The sequence below is a fragment of the Polypterus senegalus genome, chromosome 4 (assembly GCF_016835505.1).
Source record: "Polypterus senegalus isolate Bchr_013 chromosome 4, ASM1683550v1, whole genome shotgun sequence".
Taxonomy (NCBI): domain Eukaryota; kingdom Metazoa; phylum Chordata; class Cladistia; order Polypteriformes; family Polypteridae; genus Polypterus; species Polypterus senegalus.
Window position 1 is genome coordinate 99,199,730 of NC_053157.1, and position 15,877 is coordinate 99,215,606.

Sequence of the window (15,877 nt, forward strand, 5' to 3'; positions counted from 1 at the left end):
GGTGAGGTGTTCCGGGTACGTCTAACCGGGAGAAGGCCCCGGGATAGACCCAGGACATGCTGGAGGGTCTATGTCTCCCGGCTGGCCTGGGAACGCCTCGGGATACCCCCGGAGGAGCTAGAAGAAGTGACTGGGGAAGTGAAGTCTGGGCATCTCTGCTCAAGCTGCTGCCCCTGCGACCTGATCTCGGATAAGCAGAAAAGGATGGATGGATACTTTGTTATACTTGTACATTTTTTGAAAGTGTTTAGTTGATATTTGGACTTCAGTCTTCACACATTGTACACTTCATGTCAAAATTTTGTCATTTGTACTATAACATGAAAAACGTTTCTATTTTAGCTACGTGTTCAACATTTCTTGCCTTGCATTTCCTGTCATTCTACATTTACGCAATCGTTATAGACAAGGACCACACGTAAAATGCATGTGTTCCAAATAACAATATATTATTTATCCTATAGAACTCCAGGCACCTCACACTCAGATAAACAGACTTGAGCTAGGTGACCTTTTTGTCTAACTCAATCCGTGGGGGGATGGGATAGCAGGGTGCTTGCTGCTTGTGCTGACTGACATATTTACAAAATAAAAGAAGCTCTGGAGCAGTGATATTTTCATAACAAAAACGAGAACTAGAACTAAAAATATTGTTTTTCGCTTTACAAGAACGAGAACTGAAATTAAAGGAAACAGAGAAACTAAAATTAAATAAAAACAAAAATTACTGATATGTGAACGAACTAAAATGAGAATGAAAATTAAGTAAAAACGAATAAAAAAAAACCAGCAATAGCATTTTCGTTCAAACCAGGTCACTCGTGCAGAAGGGTTGTTTGTAGGTTGTCCTGAGCGTTGTTATGTTGCACTGTTTACTATGCGGTGATCTTGTAACTTGAGCTTACTATAGTCACGTAGCGCAACTTCCATAAAGGACCATTTTTTTTTTCTTGAGCACATTTGGCTCGTCGGGTTGGAGCAGTAAACACTTGTGGTTGACAATGGCAAGTTTGGCACTGATGTTTGCAGGTAGAAAGCGTGAAAGTCCATCCATCCATTATCCAACCCGCTATATCCTAACTACAGGGTCACGGGAGTCTGCTGGAGCCAATCCCAGCCAACACAGGGCGCAAGGCAGGAAACAAACCCTGGACAGGGTGCTAGCCCACCGCAAGGCGCACACACACACACACACTAGGGACAATCTAAATTCACCAGTGCACCTAACCTGCATGTCTTTGGACTGTGGGAGGAAACTGGAGTACCCGGAGGAAACCCACACAGACACGGGGAGAACATGCAAACTCCACGCAGGGAGGACCTGAGAAGCGAACCCAGGTCTCCTAACTGTGAGGCAGCAGCGCTACAACTGCGCCACCGTGCCACCCAAGCGAGAAAGTAACATTTGGAAATACGTTAATTAAAGAGCAGATGATAATAAAAGCACATGTAGCGTGCAAGAAGAAGAAAAGAGTCTCAGAGTTTCAGTGCAGGAGCAAATGGATCAGCACTTGGTGGAAGTCCAGCACTTCTCTGGCACCATGACTGCATTTCAATACAGGGACATGTGGTCAGGGGAGGCAGGTCATCATGAAAAATAAAAAAACTAATAATGATAACATAAAATAAATTTGGTCTGTGCTATAAATTTGTTTTCTGTATGATTTCAATAATTTTGATAATTTTTATAGTCAAAAATCGCTGAATTTACGCATTTCCTGATTAAATATAGGGGTGAAACGCAAGGTGTGGCAGCAAAGAGGCAAACTGAGGTGAGCCTTGGACTGTGCTATCCCTCACACACTGAGTTGATGCATGCAATTAGCGTGTGCCTGTTGCTGTCTCTCTGTATGTCGCCAATATAATGTTTGCACATGCGTTTATTATACACCCTGACTTTCCACAGTCTGGCTAATACCTTTAATGAATGTGTGTGACATATCTAGTCTTGCCGATTGGACATAAAACCACAGTGAAAAGGCACAAGGTGAGGCAGACAGTATCATGCTGCACTGAAGGAGGTGGATGTGAGCCCAACAGGTGCTTGTTGCTGCTGTTCTTCTAAGCAGACGCTCTAGGCATCAATAAGTTATCGATATCAGAAAGTCAAGTGCACTGCAGTGGTATGTTTATTTTTATTTTTTGTCCTGACTGTCTGCCAAAATGGAAGATTAATACTTTTAAAACTAAAGGAAAATAAGGAGGACTTTTACAAGAAAGTGACGGAGATTTTTCCATGGAGAAGGATAGGCGCATAGACTTCATTTACAAATAAAGGTAAGACCATACACGGTTTTCAATTTTATAAAAAATTAGATCAGACTAAGAAACAAAAATCCAATGTTTAAATACTAAATTTTGACCTCAAATAAAATATTCTTTTGTTTTTCTTGTTATCCTTTTGTTGAAAAATCTGTATTAAAGTTGATTGAAGCATCAGAATTAAAAGCTTTTAAAAACAATTAAATATTTCAATTAAGGTCAAAATTGAAATTTTTTTTTTTTTTTTGTACACCACTCTATACTTTCATTTGTACTGAATACGTATGAATTGTGAATTTGCAGTGGCAAATTTAGAACACATGGAGGGTGCAAAGCAAATGCGCTCTGTCCATTCTCTCTCGCTGCTATGAATATAACGTTCTTTCTTAGCCAAATATGTACCTTACCTATTTGAGTGTAAACAATGCTGATGACATTATGAAATAAAATCTGTAGTCAATGTGCATGCAGCCAAATGAATAGTGAATAATCTACTCTTTTGGGCTCATATATTTGCCTCATCAGCCATGAACCTCACTGCACATCACTGCTTTAGTACAGGTAGCAGAAATTGTCAACATACAATCTGCCGGCGCCAGAGGCTGAGGACTTTGTCTGTGCATTTTACAGGCGCTCATCAAGCAAATATTTTCACTGTGTGGTTATTTGTGAAATGGACATTGTTGCAACATAAACAAATCTCTCGAAATCCGTGCTTGTTTAAAGCTTAACAGCAATGTATTTGCACAGACTGGTTTCTTGGGTTGAAACATTTCATCTTGCCGACTATACTCATTATGCCACTTAATCTATTTGATCATTGATAGTCAAGCTGTGTTTAATGAAAGTATGAAATGTGAGTGTATTTTGTTCATTGACACATAACTTACATTGAAATATGTGTAGACCAGCATTTGTGGTCTTACAACTGAAAATAAAATTTAAATTCTACTAACATTATGTAAAAATGCCAGAACTAAATAAAATAAAAACGAAAATTTTAAACACAGAATTAAATAAAAGTCCAAATTGTTGACTCCACTGAAAACTAGAACAAAATAAAAAAAAATAATTTTATAAAATAAAATAAAAAGTAAAACTACAATTGTTATCAGATCTGAAATATTACTGCTCTGGAGAGGTGCAAAGGAATTTATGGTGGCCCGGGATAAGACTTTTTTCGTAGGCTTCAGGGATTCTAGTGTTAACTGATTTGAATGTTATGAAGTTGTTTATTAGCTACTTCGTCAAAATTATTTATGTTTATTAAATATTTTTAACAGTCTTATTCAAAAATAACATAACTACCAAAATACAAATGCATGAATTATTAGACTTCATTAAATATATTCTTTAGCAGTACTTTTAAAAATCTATAACAACAATATAGCCTATCTGACAGCAGGTTCCTATTCAAGTGATAAATGAAAATGTAATGTATAAATAGCACTGACTCATGTCTTAATGTTAACTGTTGGCCATATACTGTATATAACTATTTCAAAATGTCAAAATATAACATCTTTGAAAGAAGTATCTACCAGAGAGTTAAAAGTGTTGGCTGCTGCAAACCATGATGGAGAGCTGATCTGGACCTTTGCCAATAAATTATTGTGTCAGAGAAATACAAAATTGTAATAATGTGGAGATAATGTAGTTGTGGTGTTGTTTTACTGTAACATGAATGCTGGGTACATATTTGTTAACTCATTATTTGTCTTACATTCTTTTTTTATTTAAATACAATCAACAGGAAAAGTAAATTGCTGTACCAGAGCTGTATTTTGTGTATGCATCTCTCCCTGCATTTGATTAACTTTTATCTGTAATCTGTTTAGTTGGCAGAAGTGACTACTAACTGGATGATTAAAAATGTAAAATGTATAAAATATACAAGATAGGAGTGACCGCTCTCAAAGTATATTTGAAACAGTAAACTAATAGTTGAAGTCACACAGAATGTTTCTCTGTGCTGGGGTAAATAAGTTTTCAAATAAACCAGTGCTTTTCAGTGGGAAGTTTTGTTCAACACACTGCATTAGAGATAATAAATGGAGCTTTTCTGATGCATATCCCTGAAGAATAAGTGTGCCAAATTTGAACAACATTAGTAGCACATCTTCACTGCCCAGATCACAGTAAGTGCAATGTCTAACCATTCCAGTTCAAAATGGAATAATGCAGCTCACAATCATATTTGAAACTTCCTTTTGGACTCTGTGCAGCTTCCCTGAAAGACTAGATTTCATGAACTACTGCACATAAGTCCTTTAATGCAGTCATGTAGTGCTTACAGTGGTGTTCTTAAAATATCCCCTTTTTCTGGGTGATGAATTCAGGTTCCAGTTACAATATTTTCTGCCAAAATCTGTAAGAGCTGTTCTAAGAATGTAGAATTGCTTAATTACAATAACAGAATATTAGTTTACAGTTACTTAGAATATGGTATAGTCTTTTTCCCTCAGAAAGTTAACATGAAATAAGACTTCCTTTGCTATATCTGTAAAATTGACTGCTAAGTAACCACTTAGAAAATGGTCTTACTGCTAGCATAAGTTTGCAAATAGTAGATTGGCATATAGCTTTCTGACCTTTTTGATACGAACATTTGAAAGTACGACTGTATGACCACATTTAGAGAAATGAAACAAGATAAATAAGCCCTTAAACAGAACATTTCTTAAACAAGTACATGCTTTAAACTGTACACCAAACTGTGTCATTGCCACCTCGCAGTTAGGAGACCCGGGTTCACTTCCTGGTTCCTCCATATGTGGAGTTTTTATGTTCTCCCCGTGTATGTGTGGGTTTCCTCCGGGTGCTCTGGTTTCCTCCCACAGTCCAAAGACATGCAGGTTAGGTGCATTGGCGATTCTAAATTGTCCCTAGTGTGCGCTTGGTGTGTGTGTGTGTGTGCCCTGCGGTGGGTTGGCGCCCTGCCTGAGGTTTGTTTCCTGCCTTGTGCCCTGTGTTGGCTGGGATTGGCTCCAGCAGACCCCCCTGACCCTGTAGTTAGGATATAGCAGGTTGGATAGTGGATGCATGGATGCTTACCTTGGGATGTTATAGGTAAAGATGTCAGTGATGATTCAAATGTATGTCTATCATATGTCATTCATATTAAAGTAGTGCATGACTGTTTTCTTTATTTTTTTTTATAATACAAAATAACAAGTTTAACTTCATAACTTTTAATTTCAAACTCCTACTATAATTCTGTTTTTGCCCACATGATAGTAAATCTATTTGTATTTCATGCACACACATTTTTAATGTCATACTACAAGTAAAGTTCTTGAATCAGGCTGTCACTCAACATATATCTGAAATAAAAAAAAAATGTAATATCTCCCCCAGGCTCCAATGAAAGTCTGCTGTAAGGATACTATACCAAGTATTCACTGCTGGTGTCTCACTGGTAAAGAAAAATGACCTAATTTCTTTGAAGACAATTTTAACTGGGTCATTTCCCACCCTTGCAATATCTTTCAGCTATTCATCATCCAGTTGTTTTCCATTCGGCTGAGAAATATTGACACTCTGTTCTGCCTATCCTTCTATAATCCTGTTGAGCTTGCCTCCAGTCCTTGTCATGTGACTCTTTAGTCCACTTTGCTTTGCATTACTCCGGCAACTCCATATTCTATTTCATCCGGGGAGCCACTATCGCCCGGAAGACATGTCATCACTCCTACAATAACACCCACCACAACCCTATTCTTCAGAGATAAATGGGAGACATTTCACAGAAATGGTAAATACATAACACACAGAGTACAAAATGTATATAATGGCTTTTAACAGTGTTACAGTGCTTAGACTGTCTGGAGGTAGAATTAAACAGATTCTTCTTAACATATTTTGAGTTTTAAGTCTAACAATGCAAAGTAAGAATTAGGATTTGCAGTGGAAGGGGTGGTAATTCAGATGTCGAGCAGATCTTTTAATTAACGGAGCCTCGTGTACCATCATATTAATGGAAAAAACAAGCTCTGAAAGCCATTTATCCAAATCTTGGTGGTGCTCACCTACTTAGCAGGCCAACATTCTTTTCAGGTTGGGAGTGAAATGCTGTTATTTATGTGTTTCACTCCCTATGAATAGCATAGATGTTCCATGCTGGTAAACTGCTGACCTCTGTCTGAAGCAAGAAATTTTAGAACCCCTCAGTGGATAAAAATTTCATCTTTTAGGGTCAAGCAGATTTTGACAGTTTTGCCATCTGATAAAATGAACAGTTCCAAACATTTACAGAAAAAGTCAAACACTACCATCAGCATGTTTTTCATCTTGTTGGATATAGGTAACAGCCCCATCAAGTTCATCTCAACATCTACCCGGGTTGAGACACAATGGTTGACTGTAACTCACCAGCTCTCTTGTGGTGCCAATCTTTTAATTTCTGACAAATTTTTTTTTTTTTTTTTTGTGTTTTTTTTTACAAACTCACATACATATTTGTTTATGGTAGCCCATCACACCACTTCCAGTATCATTAACACTAAAATCCCTGAAGCCTACGAAAAAAATCGTAATCCAAGCCCACCTTAAATTCCTTCACACCTCTCCATCCATTTGTTTTGCAAATATGTCAATCAGCTCAAGCAGCAAGCAGGCTGTTATCCCATCCCCCCAACGGCGCAGATGAAGTTCTCCCTGTTCCAGTCTCTTTTATCTGGGTGTGAGGTGCCTGGAGTTGTATAGGGTAAATAATATATTGTTATTTGGAATAAACACATTTCGTGTGTGTTCCATGTCTACAACGATCTGGTTAAATGTAGAATGACAGGAAATGCAAAGCAAGAAGTGCTGAACACATACCTAAAACAGAAACTTTTTTTCCATGTTATAGTAATAACGACGTGAAGTGTATAATGTATTAAGACTTTAGTCCAAATATCAAATAAACACATGCACTTTTATTCAAGAATATAAGCATAGAAAAAAATCATTCAGTTTACATTGCTGTCATCGAGTTAAAAACTCAAGCTCAAATGTCAATTGACAGAAAGTCAGTATTGTCTTCTTGGATGGTGCAGAGATGAGAACTAAGGTTGCGGGTTTGAGTCTGTGTGCTCCTCATTTTAAGTAATGAGTTGCTATTATTATTACTACAATAAAATAAAAATATGCATTTGATATGAGTCTGTAACACCTGGTGTAAATTTTGGCTACTTTAAAAGTGCTTTTTTATATTATTAAGTTTTATTCTGTCAGTGATGTTCATGTAGTACAACGAACTTGCCTCTCCCTCTCAGAGTTCATGGCATTTATCTCCATTCTTTTCACAACAGCAGCGATGAACACAGTTGGTGCTGTGTTTGATGCCTGCTCAGAACTATTTGTTGTACCGGCAATAAGATAACAATGCTCCATGACTGCTATCAGACTGGACAAAGGTAGAACAGTAACAACAGACAGCTTCTTTACAGCGCTTTGGCTGGCTAATAGCCTGCTGCACCACAAGAAAACTCTACTTGGCACCATAAAGTAAAATGTGATGGTAACTATGGGCTAAGATCGCTGTTAAAAATAGCTTGTAATAATTTAAGCAAAAATGACATTTCACACGTGTCAATTATGCTTGCGCTCATGAAAGTTAAGCTTGCTTCTGAAAATTAGGCTTGCTTATAAGAAATACACTTTGTGGTTCTGAAAATTATGCTTGCTTATAAAAAATACACTTGCGGTTCTAAAAGTTACGCTTGCTTCTGAAAATGAGTACAATTCTCAGGCGTGAACAAACTCAAAAATACATCACTGAACGCACAAAGCATTCTCTATCAAAAAAGAAACAATCGATTTTTTGTTACTATGCATGTACCACAAAGGTAGAACAATGGAGTTATTTCTGAAAGCGATCCTACTCCGTTTATATAGGCTATGGCTTTGGTTGTCAGTTCAATTGCTGCCTCAGTGTCTTCTGTTTTCCCTAGCAGAATTTAGTAACATCAGTGGGAAATCAGCCCTGGCTGTGAATAAAATCTATCACTGGTAGTGCACCATTGGACCCTCTATTACTTCACCTGCAAGTCTCCGTGAAGTATGGCATAAAGCCGATGGGGAGAATGTGACCATTCCACATGAGCCTGTAGTTATTTGCTTTCAGTCAGTTTCTTATTTACACAACCTGTGCAAAGCAGATGTAGCCAGTCAAAATATTCTGCAGCACAAAAACCATATTAACGTGCGTCACTTAATTGGGTCCTTTACTTGAAATAAAGAAATCAGTTTTCCACATTTTATACCTGATCAGATACAAAGGTGTTACATCAAATTGGACCAACATAATTTCCTAAGTTTTGTGACAAGACAGGTGCCTTTGTTAAATGCCAGTTCAGTTTTGCCCAGCTCAATAACAAACTTGGCACACTGTCATATCAAATTGACAGGCAAAATTGGCACATTCCCATATCTAGTGAATGGAATTAGATGTTTAATGGACACTGCAGAGGGTTAGATGGCTTTGGGCTACACTAGATTTGAGAAAATACTGACGCCTTTGTTAAGCTGCAGTTTAGTTTTGCACAGACCAATGTGACTACCTATCTCAGATTGACTGCCAAATTTGTCACATTCCCATTTTTAATGACTAGGATTAAATTTGATGTTTAGCAAGTGCTGTAGAGGGTTATGCAGCATTTTGCCACCCTTGTTTTCATAGCTTTGTAATATGTTGAGATATGTTGCACTTGAGATTTGCCTAGCCCAAAGTGAGTTCATAGGACAAATTGGCTGGCAAACTTGACCAAGTTAATAAGTTTGTGACAAAATGGATGACGTTTTAAAATTTCAGTTGAGTTTTTCTTGTCTCAACATGGTTACATGGGTCATGCCGAATGGCAAAGTTGGCACGCTGTAATCTAATGAATGAGATTTATGTGATATTTAGAAAAAGCTTCATGTTTCTGGGATAGGCTCCAGCTTTGCCGTGAATCTGCCTCAGCTCAGGATAAAGTGGGTTTATAATTTGAATTGATGCATGGATAAATTTGCAAATAAATATACAAAATGAAAAAAAAAGTACTGTGAAAAGTAACAATAAGATCTTTAAAATTCCTAAATGTCCACCAAAAGGCCTGTCATTATAGTAGTGGAGGAATTCAGACTACTAGTTGATATTTGGTTCCCTCAGCCACAGAAACAGTTACATATAGTACGCTCTAGAACTTCTCAAATTGAATGCATTCAGGCTAATGTTGTACAGTATACTGGTATTGGAATAGTAACGAAAAACCTTAAATTAAAAATGTTATAGCACCAACATTTCAAAATGTTCAGGATTTTTATAGGATGCATTCAATGTAACACATACATTGGCGTTCCAGGGCACTTCTTCCCATCAACACGAGAATGGTGGTGTGTTTATTAGCCTGTCCACACCAGTTTATGACACAACTTGGAAAGAGCCCAGAACCCTATTACTTAACACTAGAATTACCAGAGCCTACGAAAAAACTCGTAGATTCGCCCCACCTTCAAATGCTTTGCACCTCTCCGTCAGCGTCTTTTGTCCTTTAAATGAGTTGATAAGCAGCAAACAGCAAGCAGCCTGCTTTCACATCCCCCACCCTGCACAATTTTCTCATCTCAAGTCTGTTTACCTGCGTGTCAGTTGCTTAGAGTTGTATAGAGTGAGACGTCAAGCAAAATGACACCTTTTATAAATACTATATCATTATTTGGAACACTTGCATTTCATGTGTGTTCCATATCTAGAACGATCTATGTAAACACACCGTTAAAACAGAAACGTTTTTCATGTTTTAGTAATAATTGACAAAATGTAGACATGAAGTGTATAATGTGTGAAGCATGAATTCCAAATATCAAAGAAACACTTTTACAAAAGGTAGAAATATAACAGAACAAATGTGCTTCCATTCAAAAATATAACTGCAGAAAAAAATCCTGTGTTAGGGTGTGACATTGACACGCAGTTGCTACGACAGCTATGGTGGCGCAACGGTATCAACTGTTGACTTGTAATCAAAGCTTCAAAGCTTTACGGTTCAATCCCAGACAAGTAAGTTTTCAGAAGTGAGCTGCTCATATTCTTACTATTTTATTTTTATAACATACATTTGATTCCAGTAACAGCCGGTGTAATAGCTTTGTTTTTTTTTTTTTTTTATTCAGTTTTGTTCTCTCAGCTGCGTTCATGATTCCAACTCCCATGCCCCCTTGACACTGCTGTTTTCACATAGATGCGCTATAACAGAGGTAAACTCAAATCATGATGAGGGTTCTACATCGGGTCAAAAAAACACTCTTTTGCCATCACTGTACTTTGTATATGTACATGGGAAGCTTTGAACTCTACTTGTGACTGTAGGAAGTAAGTAAATAAATAAAGGTAAATGAGTAAATAACATTCGATCTGGCTTTTATGTATGTATCATATAAATTTTGATGTTTTGGGCACATGCACTGTCCTTTGTATGTAAGAGCCAGATCGAACTGGACATTCTCTGATCTGGAGGGATAAAAGCTGACACACAAACGCTGGTGAATCTGCCTTCTTCGTATCTCACCGTCACTTTATACAGGAACACACAATAAAACTGAATAAAAAAATAAATAAAGTGACAGTGAGATACGAAGAAGGTAGATTCAACAGAGTCTTCACACCACTTCTTGTCTACAAACTTAAAACATGAAAAAATTTCTGTTTTAACGATGTGTTTACACAGATCGTTGTAGACACGGAACACACATGAAATGCAAGTGTTCCAAATAACGATATAGTATTTATAAAAGGTGTCATTTTGCTTGACTCTCACTCTATACAACTCTAAGCAACTGACACGCAGGTAAACAGACTTGAGCTGAGAAAACTGTGCGGGGTAGGGGATGTGAAAGCAGGCTGCTTATCAACACATTTAAAGGACACAAGACGCTGATGGAGAGGTGTGAAGCGTTTTAAGGTGGGACGGATCTACGAGTTTTTTTATAGGCTCTGGCAATTCTAGTGTTAAGAGGTGCTTGTCATACATTTTTAATGTTAAAACCAGGACTTAACTGAGTTGTACAGTCTGCTCATTTGGCATTCTAAACTGCAGGAGACACGGTCTCTTAAAAAAAAAAAAACAATAGCAGCTCCACAGCATGCAGACAGCTGCATGTTGCTATGATGCAAACTCTCTTTAGTGTGGAGTCAGCCTGATCATTTATTGAATGTGAATGATTTACAACTTAATGCAGAACATACCTAAAAATTACTTTATAAAGCTGAGCTGTGTTTATATAGGATGCCAGTGCTGCACAACTTGTACAATTGCTGATAGGTAGTTTTTCTTTCAGATCCACTAGATCACAGTTAAAGAAATCCAAGTTGTCAGATCTGGCATAAACATCTGGCAAAGGATAATAAGGCAACTCTGCCCAAGATAAAGCTAACAAGTACATTTAACAGACTAGTCTATTGTATTTAGTTAGCCCATGTACAAAAAAATGATTTTATTACAGTGCACGTGCAAGTAATAATGGGGGCACCTGACAAATGCACTTAGCCAGCAGTTTACTGTGCTTTTTGAAAAAATATACTGACTCTAACCTTCATCCCAACACTTGTTCACTAGTGTGAATTTCTTAACCTGTTTCCCAACACCAAAAGAACTACTGTCGAACAGCTAACGAAGTGTAAGTGGGTTACTTACATTACTGTTGTCCTGCCCTGTGGAATACTTCCAGCATGTTACCTCTTCAAGTGTTCATGCACTGAGCTAGTGCTGTTGTGGAAAACAATCTCTTTTTTACACAATGTCAAACCAACTACTTTCTGAGATTTATAGGGGAAATACTCCCAACATGGAGGAGAATTTGGCCTAGTATTTGGAGGAACCTTCTTCTGTTGAATGTAGTACAGCTTCCTCCATGATTATCCAACTCAGTAACAGTACAGTGAGTTGTAGCTTGCCAGCTTGCAATTTTGGAGAGGAGCAGCGATGATTAGTCAATTAGGCAAATACAGATCGACTAAACGTTTTTGTAAATTTTTAAATTACTTTGATTAATCAAGGCAGCCCTAATTTGATTCCATTGAATTATTTTCCCCCTGCACTAATAATTTATGTTAATGAGGGAATAGGTACAGTAGGTGGCAAATATATAATAAGACCATGGATTTATCCAGCTAGGAGCTAACAACAATGGACACTGTAATATTTTAGTAAATATTGTATGTAGTAAATACTGGGCTTCTAGAAATTAGTAAGGCAACAGTTGAATACCACAGAATATTTGAACACTCTGCAATTACTAATAACAGCATTGTCCTAGTCTCTGTAGAGGCTTTCATAACATGGCCCATTGAATGACATGAGAAACAATTAAATGAATTTGAACCATCACCAGAACTTATTCTAATTCAGCATCTCAATGATAAATTGGAAAAAAGTAATCTAGAGTACAGATCTAAAATACACTAACATAACAGAAACAGATCACATTGTACTTGCACAGAGCATCACCTCTATGTCATATGTTTAGCATCTGGCTGAATTACTGAGACAACAAACTCAGGTTGCTCTGAATGCAAATGAGGGAGCATCTCATAAACAGATATGCCTAGTATGTGGTCATTTTATATTTCAATCCTAATATGCTAAAGCTTGCTCTTAGTCAAGGAAGAATGAAATATATAGTGTTCTTACATGAGAACTGGGGTTCTGATAAATATGATTCTCTCCTAGAAACCAACGGTCAATATATCCAGCTGCTCCTCCAGTACAGTTAGGGTACTGCCCAAAATCCCCTATTCCTCCAGGGCCAAGGTAACCTCTAAAAACAAACAAATTAAAATTCAAAATATAGAAGAATAATTAAAAAATTAGGAGAAGAATAAAACAGCCTAAGGAAGACTTTACACATTATAGTACATAATATGACATATATAGTTACAAAATTGTTTTTCAAATTGACAACCAAAGTCTTGCATAGCAAATCAATGAATGAAAATCTGCAAAGACTACAAGAACATCAAAAATAAATGAATGGTTTCATATTTGAAGACTGTGAAATCCAGTGAATGTACACTTATCCTAGAAATGAATCTAAGTAAAAATAAATTCAATGCAAAATAATAAAATAGCGTATAACCCTATAGGTGACAGCCAACTGAATAAGTCAATTTGACAAAGTTGCTGTTCTGTTGAGTTAAAGAAGACATCTTTATACCACCATCAGGGCTCGCAAAATTTCAAAATCCCTGGTAGCGCTTCGGGCAGGCACTCTTCAGTTTTTGGTAGTCCAAAATAAATTTAAGTAGCCCGAATAAAAAAGAGATTGTTTTTAATGTATAATAGTGTAAAGGAAACAAAACATCAATCAAAAAATTGTTAAAACACAAATTACAACAACTGTATAAAAATTACAATCATCAACTCAAATATTTGGCTCTAATTGAACAGAAATTTCTATGAACTTGTAAGGACTGTGTAGAACATGAATCAGTCCGTGTCAGATTCTGAATTTGAAATTTCCACTGAAGTCACGGATGAGAAAATGCCACTCGACGTTGAGGGCATAGCATCTCCTTCATCAGCTTTCTCTTCCTGTGCATCGGACTCCATTTCACTGCTCTTTCTTCTTGTCGGGATTTAATGACCCAGGTGTCTTGAACCTTTTCCAGAAAACATCCAGAAACGAATTGACTTGTCAGGGCAAAAAGATTCAACTGTTTCCCCATTAATGGAGAGTTGCATGCAGTCATTCAATGTTTCAGGGTGTAGAGAGGTACGATGTGTTGTCTTCACTCAGTTCATGCAAGAAAATCTTCTCTCACAGATGGCTTTTGATGGACTAAGTGTCAGCATTAATTTCACCAGCAACAAGATATGAGAGAGGTGTTCTGCATTCTCAGAGAGGAGAACAAGCAATCTACCTTGCTACCCCGGTGCCCTGCAGGCCACATTTTTAGATCCTTCTATTCTTGTGGAATTTTCTCTTTCTCTTCCTCATTTAGCAAACTGGCAAAATGTGTGACAAGATGATCCCCAGCTCTTCCTTGGGGTAGGGAAGAGTGGAATGGTCAAAATCCTTGAAACAAGAGAGAGGCTTTTCACGCAGATTTTTAAATCTGCTGTCCATGTACTTGACTGTGTTGTCAATAATCTTCTGAATCTCTGCACCAAAGGTGTCTTTATCTGTGCCCTCATCTCTTCTAGCAGGTCGCTGACTTTTTGTGAGCCGAGTTCCACAGTAGGAAATGCTACTACCATCCTTGTTCGCTGTGATCTTTGTGTCCAAGGTTTTCTGGTATTCTCCTGGTTTTGTTTTTAGGCTGAGTAAGCGTGATGTGGTGCTCTCAACTAACCAATTTGTTTGTGTCATGTTTAGGTTATCATGCTGAAAATCAGTACATCACTTGGATAAAATGGTACTGTAGTCCAACATGAAATGCAGGAAGCGAACAAATTTCTCAGTCTTCATCTCCTGCACCACCCCCTTAGCCTTGGCTGCATCCTCGGATTTGACATCACTTCCTCCTGCCATGTTCTCCATATGAACAACAGTGAGAGTGTAATTTTTTCCACAGCCTTCAGACATCTCAGCCGGCTTAGAAGCCACCGTGTGCTCTTCAGGCCACTGAAATGTGCCAGTTTCTCATTTAGCACGTCACTTATTTCTGTCAGTTCTCTTCGCTTCTTTGGGGAACAGTAGTGCATCTTAAAGATGGTTTTCAGTGTATCTTCAAATTTCACCAGGTACTCACAGCTTTTCACGCTATCCAGCACAGCTAGCTCTAATTTGTGTGCCACACAGTGGATTGTTATGATGCGGGGTATCCTATGTCCTATTCAGTCTCCCAGCTACTCCTGTTTTCTCACCCATCATCACTGCAGCACCATTAAAATTTGCACACACTACATTCTTTTTCCATGTGTTTTCTCTGATACCCAATGGTGTTCACTGCTTCATCAATAGCCTCTAAAATACCTGCAGCATTTGCACTCTTGACTGGCTGACATTTGATCATGTGTGTGGATATGTCACCATTATCCCTCACATACTTGACACGAACCAACTCCTGTTCTATTATACCAGTGTCTGTACTGCCATCTGCAAGAATGGATAAGAACCTGCTTTCTTGAATTTCCTTTTCGATCTGGTCTCTTGAAGTTTGTGCTATTGCTCCAATAAACTCTCTGCAAGCATGGTAATTGAGTAAGTGGAACCAAGATCTAGGCCATTTGCTTTTTGAAGTTTGCAAAGACTGCTAAATTTTGCCTATGGTAGTTCACTCTTTGCAACATAGTACACTGTTCTAAACAACTTTTTCAGGACTTCTTGTTGTGCTTGGTTTATTTTTAGTATGTTTTTTGCAGTTGGTGTTTGTTCTGGGAAAGATGCTGCAGACTGAACACCAATGCATTTCTTAGGATGCAGAGATTTCTCATGGGTTCTGATGGGGTCTTTCCTAAAATTACTGGTCCCAGTAATAAAGGCGCTTGTTGAGTCAGAAATCGAGGGAAACTCCCGACACACCCGGCAGAACATTGTTATTTATCTTGTCGTATTCCAGCCACAGAAATTCTTTTGTCCATGAAACCAAAAAGCTGCGCTTTCTTTTTGCCTAATAGTCTGATTTGTCATAACTTTTCCGCTTTGTGGT

At 37.8% G+C, this 15,877-nt stretch overlaps 1 protein-coding gene across 2 annotated transcripts in view; it reads right to left on the minus strand.

Moving 5' to 3' along the window:
- Nucleotides 1–15,877, minus strand: part of hgsnat (heparan-alpha-glucosaminide N-acetyltransferase) — a 376,297-nt gene that overhangs the window by 54,259 nt on the left and 306,161 nt on the right. For both annotated transcript variants that reach the window (XM_039751089.1, XM_039751090.1), the window contains exon 13: nt 12,918–13,044. In XM_039751089.1, the coding sequence (XP_039607023.1) occupies nt 12,918–13,044 (127 nt within the window). The remainder of the gene's footprint in view (nt 1–12,917; nt 13,045–15,877) is intronic.